The sequence below is a fragment of the Centruroides sculpturatus genome, unplaced genomic scaffold (assembly GCF_000671375.1).
Source record: "Centruroides sculpturatus isolate CEXI.00-Female unplaced genomic scaffold, Cexi_2.0 scaffold334, whole genome shotgun sequence".
Lineage (NCBI taxonomy): Eukaryota > Metazoa > Arthropoda > Arachnida > Scorpiones > Buthidae > Centruroides > Centruroides sculpturatus.
This window is the reverse complement of record NW_019384688.1, coordinates 100,118-108,888: the sequence shown is the minus strand read 5'-3', so window position 1 is coordinate 108,888 and position 8,771 is coordinate 100,118. Positions and strand designations below refer to the sequence as shown.

Here is an 8,771-nt window from a genome sequence, read left to right as displayed (position 1 = left end):
AAGGGATGTATAAATAAAACTGTGTACTCAAATGGTATTGTAATACTAAAATATTTATTGTTATGTTAAATATTTACTTGCAGAAAAAGTTTATGTAAACTTTTGTATTTTATAGTACTGAAGAGGGACCTTTTTTAGAAAAGGACCGAAATGCATCTATAGTAATAGAATAAAGTGAAATCATTGGCTAAAGCTGTGAGATAGTCTACCGCCAATATTAAAATTTACATTTTAAATGCGGATTTACAAAGACTTTACAATATATATATACAGCAGTCATAAGAAATTTAATTTAAATACATATGTAAACACCTACTCTATAACATGCAATTTTCTCTTTATCTGTAATCTATTTGTTTATTTTATATGTAATTTTTTAAATTTTATTGTATTTTCCATGTACAGTAAGACCCCGCTTAATGCTGCCTCGCATGATGCTGATTCGATATAATACGGTCTGCTCGAAGCCTAAAAAAACGCTCAAAGTTTATGCTGATTTAAATTATTGCAGCATTTCATTGATTAATATATAATACAATTATTTACAAACACGGACAAATCAGAAAAAGGTGGCAAAAAGGTGTACTTTCTTTAAATCTGTTTGTTTTGTTCAATTTTGGAAAAAATATAACATCATGGATGCCATAGGCAATATCGGCTTCGCTTGGCAAGAATTAACTGATAAATGCATGAACGAAGTGTGGAAGAAGTTATGGCTGAAGGTATCCAAGAATCTTTAACGAGAAGAGCCTATCACTGTATCGTTAGGTTGACCAAAGTCACCCTAATCAATACAGCAGAACTAGGAGATGTAGATGATCAGGATATTGAGGAGTTACAGTAGGTTTCTGGTGAGAGCCTTACCAACGACAACCTTCAGAAAGAACTGGCAGAACAAGGAATTCATATAGAACTGGAAAATGGAGATTCTGAAAACAAAGAATCCAAAAAATTTCTCTACAGATTTCCTTAGTAAACGATAACCGAAATCATTGATCAAATTGTAGCGAATGATCCAGATTTTGAATGGAATGCAAAAGCAAAACAAGGCATTTTGGACACTACCAACATTTGCTTAAGAAAAGAAAAAGCGACAAATGAAACTTTACGACTTTATTCTAAAAAATACAAGAATTTCAGAAAAGTCAGGACCTTCATCACAAAAAATGAACTTTACATTTCTGTGTGCATATGTTTATGTGTTATTTAACATATATTATTATACAAATTAATACAAAAATAACTTAAAATTAAAGTAAAATTTGTTTATATTTGGTCACGTGTTCCCTATCCCTATTTACTCTATGTTAAAATGACCTCATTTAATGCTGTATCATTTAGTGCTTTGTCGTCTAGGAATGCATCCCCTGCATTAAGCAGGGCCTTACTGTATTTGTTATATGCATATTTTTGTTTTATTATTGTCTTTAAGGGTTTAATATTAAACTTAAATATGTCACAATAGGGTTCATTTTAAGGATTTTTTTTATTATTAAATTGGAGGAGGAAATCAATTGTCAAGTGACACTTCCTATTGTATTTGTAAAATAAATAAATAAATAAAATTAAGTATGTATGAGGAAGTTTAATTTCAAAGAAAAGTTTTCTATATGTGTTACTGCTCATGTACTCAGCATAGTTCTCATACTGTAATAAACAATTATATGATTTAAATCAAAATAAACAAACAAACATTTTTTTGGAAAATACACTTCAATTGTATTTAACTAAACAAATAATGTTCTTAAAAGCAGTGACTCTTGGATTTGAAAGGAAAATAACTTGTTAGTTTAACTGCATATAAAAAGCATTTTAAAATTAATTTTCACATATGACATACAAACTGGAAATTTTGTCCATTAAATCCAAAGTCCCTTAAATCAAGGTTTTACTGTATTACTAGTTATAGATGGTTGAAATTTGTTTTGACATTGTTGTTACTTTGCCCCTTTTGATTTTTTTAAGAAATAATCATCATTTGTTCTTGCTGTTCAGGATCAATTTGCACATTTGAAGTGAAATGTTGTGGCTCGAGTGAAATGCCTCCTGGTGCACAGACTTTTGATGCTTCCTTCACTCCTGTAATCTTTTGGGTGATGACTTAGTGGGCTTTTTTGTATTCTTCTCATTTTCCTTTAGCTGTTTCTTCAATTTTTATTGGTTTTATAATAATTTTTTTAAATTTTTGCAGCATTTCTAAATTTTCATTGACAAGTATTTTTGGATGCAATTATCATTATCACCAAATTCACATTATTTTAATTTATTACATAAATTCCCATCCCTATCATTATTTATTCACTAGATATAATCTCAAAAACAGTGTGCAATGAAACAAGATTATGCAAAATTTAATTTAACTTTCTAACACAACTATATTGAAGGTAAAGGGTGGAGGATTAAAACTTGTTTTATTATAAATGGGACTTTATAACCTATGTAATGATGGTTTATTTATTACTCTAAGGTTAATAGTTTTGAATATATAAGCATTCAGTGTGACATGTTTTTATTGCATCGGTTGCAAGGTTACCTACTACCCAGTGAGGGAAAAGACACAGTTTTAAGTCAAAACAGCAGGCAAACACAGTGAATGAATTTACATTAATAATAATTAACAAAGTTGGGCATCTTTTGTTTTCATATATTTTTTAAATGCCAGAGTCAATAAAACCAGAATTTCTGATCAGTTTATCTGTCAGTTCTTATCATCAGTATTTGAATTCTCAGTTTAATAGATTTCACTGCATTTTGAAGTTTTATATTGAGAATTATCTATTGGAAATTTTTCAGATTTATTTTAGATTTAAAGTAAATTTAGCTATTTTGTATTCATACTTTTTAAAGTGATTATAGTGTAAATACTATATTAAAATAACTTATAATCTCAACAAACAAACATTTTTAGACATTAGTATTATCAATAAGCAAATAGTTTAGTTCCTGAAATATTTTTAACAGGTGAGCAATAATTTTCTTAATTGTTACATGTTACATTATAGAATTTTAAAAGAGGGTTGCTACCTACAGAAGGTTTTAAAAATACTGTTTTAGAAAGAATTGGAATTTATTGACGATAACTCCAAATTATTTTAAACTATATACAGTAAAATCTTGTTACGTTGACAGCATTAACTCAAATCTGTCTACAGGTCCTGGTATGTAGGATTTTTCATATAATATGGTCATTTTAAGTCAAAATTGTCAGTAGTACTTTTAACTCAAATTTATTTTTCTGTGTATCCTCCACCTTATGATAGGTCCATGATCTTCATTTTCTTTTATATTCTGTGTGAATACAGTGGAATATAAAATATAGTGAGTTACACAACACCATGCCATTACAACCTTGTGTTGACATCCTTTTACCGATACTATATGTTACCAGTATTCTGATTGGGACACAAAGGGGTGCCTTAACAATGCACTCAAAAGCATCATAAACTATAAACAATTTTGTAATTAATTTTTGAACAGATTCTTGAGAACAGCTTGATAATGAGAAATTTACAGCCACAGAAAAATTATACATTTAAACTCTAACTTGAAACTCTTAATTCAAAGTTTGAATGTTTTTACCCTTGAACTTTGACTTGAGGTTTTACTGTATAACAAATATAAGAGAAAACTGCTTTATTGGTGCTCATTCATATAACAGCTTCTCTCTTAACTACTAGTATTTTGGGCAACCAAGCCCATCACAGGAGATACACAAGTGAATCATCTCAGTAGCTGTCACCTAAATTTGTTTGTATAACATCTGCTCTACAATCTAAGACTATTGACACCTATCTCTAATTATTCCTATCTCTATACTAAGAAAAGTACAGATGTACTGTATACAAGTGAGCTTCAGTAATTTTTTATTTGTTATAATTGGAAATTAATTTTTATTTAATTTAGAAATATCTGGAAAAAAGATTAATCCAGATTTCAGTTCTNTAGTAGGTAATTTGCAGATTACCTAGATAATCTGCACATTACCTAGGTAATTTGAGAAATAGAGAAATTTTAGCAACTTTAACGGATTACCCAGTTAATCTGCAGATTAACTAGGTAATGTACACATTAACGACTTTCGAGCTTTAGCGGTAACATATGTTATATAACAAGGGAAGTATTGGAATAGTGTCAAATTTAATCCTCCGAAATTTTTGTAAATTTTCACGTTTTGAGATCATCTGAATCCAAAAAAGTCAAAAAGATTCCTCAGATGTGTGTATGTGGCGTCTATTTTGTTTAATATTTCTGGATGGAGTAATGATTAAGATTCGGTATCTTATATCAATTCCGCTAGCTGTTTTACTGGTGGCTCTTTTTAAGCTGTCTATAAATTACCTGGACAGATAGGTATGCAGGTAATCGTTACAATGCTTTATAAGGAAGTGGGGGTTTACAAAAACGTTATGTAATGCGAGGGTATCATCCCTTGGGTAACAGAATGATTCGTTTGTTTCTGAAGTGTCGCATAGCGAACCGTGTAGCTTAACAGCACGTTACTGCTTTATACATTATACATGTGATTAATTAATTAATTAATAAGATAATGTAACTCTCAGTACCAAGTGCTGTGTATTGTTCTTTAGTACAATTAAGATTGATCGAAGATATGCGCTACATAATTTTGCGGATGGGTATGTGCGACAGTGTTGCGGAGCGCTACAAGGGTGGAATGGTATTGAAAGTACAGCGCTATGTAATTTATAAATAATTCCTTATTAGATAGAAATGTAATAAGATTTCAAATATTTTTTCCACTAATCCAACGTAAGATTTGATTAGTTCATTTTTTCTATTCTTATATACTGTATATTTTATTACTAATGAAAATTTTCGCATAACCAGTCTGCCACCTGGTGGACCACTTATCTCGAAATTATTTTTAATAATTTTTAAATCGTAATTTATTTCTATCGAGTATTAAATAAATATCAATAAAAATACCGTAATTTATAATACTTTATATTTTTCAAATTACGAAGCAAACAAAAATCTGTAAAATATTTTAAATCATATTTACTTATGTTTGCGAAAAGAGATTTGATGTCGAGACTATTTCGATGGCGGGTTTCAGAAACCGTAGAGAAAAATAACAAGAATTATTTGATTATAAATGGCTCATAATAATTCCCCCGACAAATATACGTCTTCGGCTTTAGTTTATAAACTTTGTTGTCACTTAACAAATCTTTCTTCAGGTGAGAATTCACTTGCATTTAATTAAATTTTTATTGAAATTGATCTGTTAAATAAATTTGAAAATCACGTTTTATTGTTGTGTGTTGCAACAGTTGAAAATGAATTAAGCGCGTGCTTTTACACTTGATCACAAAACAATGGTTTTAATTAAACCAAATTAAATTGGATTTAATTGCAATCAATATTTTTAGAGCAAAATGTTTACTGTGTAAAGGCAGATGCTTATGTATTATGAAATTATTCTTAAAATATTTTTAATATTTTGTAAATTTCATATAAATAGTTTACAGGGATGAGTTGAAGTTTACCTTTGTAGTGCCAATGGCCGTGCTTCAGTTACCTTAGGTAGGTTAGGTTAACTACATTTTTAGTAGACAGAAGAAAGGAATACCTAAAAAGAAAAAAAGGAAACATCTACTAAAGATGTAGTTAACCTAACCAAACCAACCTAAGGTAACCGAAGCACGGCCATTGGGATTACCAAAGTAAACTTCAACCCAGGGATGTAACCAGAAATTTCTGAATGAGGGTTATCTGCATCACTGACAGCTTTTATAGACTTAGCATGGATTACTGTAAAAACATAATAGCACAAAATCACTAGCAACACAATATTGCGCGGGGAACAGCCATATCGGTATGGCAGCTCCTTGCATGTCGTATGTGCTTGTGACAATATTCGATAGAAAAAAGAAAAGGTTGAATGAGAATGTGTATTAAACTTTATTCTTTACCCTGTGGTTGTTCACGTAGCCTAGTATTTGAGTCTGTTTGATGTGCCTGTTCTGTTTCATCAAGTGGTCATGACTTTTTTATGCTGTTTGCTTTTAAACTTTTTTATTGAGTGACAATAGGGGCTGTCAGAGAATGAGAGGCAGAAGAATGTTAGTGTGGAAAATGGCATCCCTTGCAGCCCCGAGTGGTTGCATTTACATGTTTATAGTATGAATATTTTGCATATTGATAACATTTTACTTGTGCATTTAATAACATTTTGATCACGGAATTCCTATTTTTATGCGTCAGACTTTATCTATATACTTACTTATGTTTTCTGCACAAATAAAATTTGTACAGAGAATAATTATTGTTCTTTTCTATTCTAGCAATTGACTTCTTGTCAATTGTTGGAATTTCTTGGCTCATGTCGTAGAAAAGCACGAGACAAATCAGGAAATTCTTGTATGTTACTTTGGAGATGTTGACTATCTCAAATATTTGAGAAAACTGGAGATGTAAAAGGTGTGCAGGAAAGATGCAGCAATTAATTATGTAAGCAATAACACTTTTGCAAGTGTGGAGAACCTTTCCTTGAAATCCAGTAAATCAATTTTTTTAATTGATTAATGCCAATATTAATGCTTGCTTCGATAACTAATTGAATGACACCTTGTTTTTAAAAATTTTGTTCAGTTGGGATGATTGTTTTTAGAATGGTTGTAATCTGATGACAAATGCTAAAACCATTGAAAGTAAATAATCTCCTCTATATACACTGTAAAATAAACGACTTCTGCTGTAAACCAAAACAGTGCTTATTTCCAAATATTTTCACAAACGTTTTCGAACTTAGTTCTTCTTCAGGTGAATATAACGGGTAGAATCGATGTTATTCAAAATCTGAACGCAATGTTCTAAGGAAACTCGTGCAATCATCATGTTAAACTTGTGCATGCTCTGTAGATAGAAGGATCGCTTTTGGCTTTTCAAGTGTCATAAATAAGAGTTTGTTATGCTATCGATAAGGATAGTTCATCCTTATTGTTTATACACTTGTCTTCTCTTGCTGTTTTATAGATATATATCGCTTTCATCCAGTGCAAATGGTGTATTAGCTGTGTGGTGTAAATTATCTTTACCTCGTCAAATACAGCTTGTATGTCAGGGTCCGTGGCATATTGTGCTAATGCTGTAACTAAGAGCAAAAATAGCAAAAGCCCAAAGATGGACCAAAGCAAACGAAATCACTATAATTAGAGCGGATAAAGCTAAAACCATGGTAATTATGAGGAAGCAGACGTACGAGAAATTGCTTATGGAGTACATCAATATCACTCAATGTGAAAAAAGCGGCAGTAACGCAGTTGAAAAACTACAGGCTAGAGTAAAGAGATTCTCCAAAAGCAAGTTAGTGAAGAAGTTGGATATTAAGAACATTGTTGTAGACTCTCCAGACACGCCCAAATTATTTGGGTTTGCTAAAACGCACAAAGAAGGCAAACAGATTTGTCCTGTAGTGGATAAGATTCGGGCTCCAACACGCAAACTAAAAGAGAAAATGCACTATATAATAGCACCACATTTAGAAGAATACCAGTTTAACATAAGTAATAGTGTTGACCTCATAGCTCTACTCAAGCAGATTAATACCCCCCCACAGTACCTCACTGTGCTAGATTTCAAATCATTATACCCTTCTTTACTCCTTCCACCAGCCTTCTGTGTATTAAGAGATTTGCTAATAAATATAATAGGGGACAGTAACCACCATCAAGATATACTAGAGTTAGCACATTTATTGTGCTACAATTCTTTCTTTCAATTCAAAAACGAGGTATATCAACAGAAAAGAGGTGTACCAATGGGGAGCCCGATAGCAGGAGATCTAATCAAACTGGTAATTAGACTCCTAGAACAGAAAGTACTGCCCGACCTACTCCACATTATTACATACAAAAGATATGTGGATGATATAATCATATTATGGAAATCTAAACCTGACATAACGGCAGTCATAGCAGCATTTAATAATAACTTGTATGGATTAACTGTGGGCCTCGAACAGAAGAGCGACAAACAAATTCATTTTCTCGACGTGAACATCGTAGTTAAAGGAAGGTCTATCAACACAGAGGTATACAGAAAACCTCAGGCAGATCAATTGTATATCCCTGCGCATTCATGTGACCCATGGCAGTATAGGATAGCGGCCTTTAATAACTTGGTGAATAGAGCATACACCCACTCATCGACAACGCGGGCACTGGATACAGAGATCAACACCATTAATATCATGGCCAAAAGACATGGATATAATAGTAGGATAGCCATGAGGATCGAAAAAATGATGCATTCATGAAGAACAGATCTAACAGAACCACAAGGGCAACAAAGTAACACTCAGAAAGACAGAATCCTAATCACTTACAATCCGTACTTAGAGAAAATCTACAAAGAGATCGCCAAAAGAAAACAAGCCTCCTTAATATTTAGAAGATGTCCCACTATATTTAGAATGCTAAATAATGCAAAAGACACTCCACACCAAAACAAATTAGCAGGAATATACAGGATCCCTATAAAAGATCATAGGTGTGATAAAGGTTTAATATACATGGGATCGACAAAAAGATCGTTGGAGGTGAGGATCAAAGAACACAAAGCGGACATCCTACATAAAAGATATTCGACAGCATTAGCACAATTTGCCACGGACCCTGATATACAAGCTGTATTTGACGAGGCAAAGGTAATTTACACCACACAGCTAATACACCATTTGCGCTGGATGGAAGCGATATATATCTATAAAACAGCAAGAGAAGACAACTGTATAAACAATAAAGATGAAC

The 8,771-nt window shown here is 31.9% G+C and overlaps 1 protein-coding gene across 1 annotated transcript in view; it reads left to right on the top strand.

The window, feature by feature from the left end:
• Positions 1 to 5,044: 5,044 nt before the first annotated feature.
• The window catches only part of LOC111627100 (gamma-tubulin complex component 3 homolog), a 56,936-nt gene continuing 53,209 nt past the window's right edge, over positions 5,045 to 8,771 (top strand). The window contains exon 1 of the mRNA XM_023370655.1: positions 5,045 to 5,198. Coding sequence (XP_023226423.1) covers positions 5,114 to 5,198 — 85 coding nt within the window. The 5' untranslated portion in view covers positions 5,045 to 5,113. The remainder of the gene's footprint in view (positions 5,199 to 8,771) is intronic.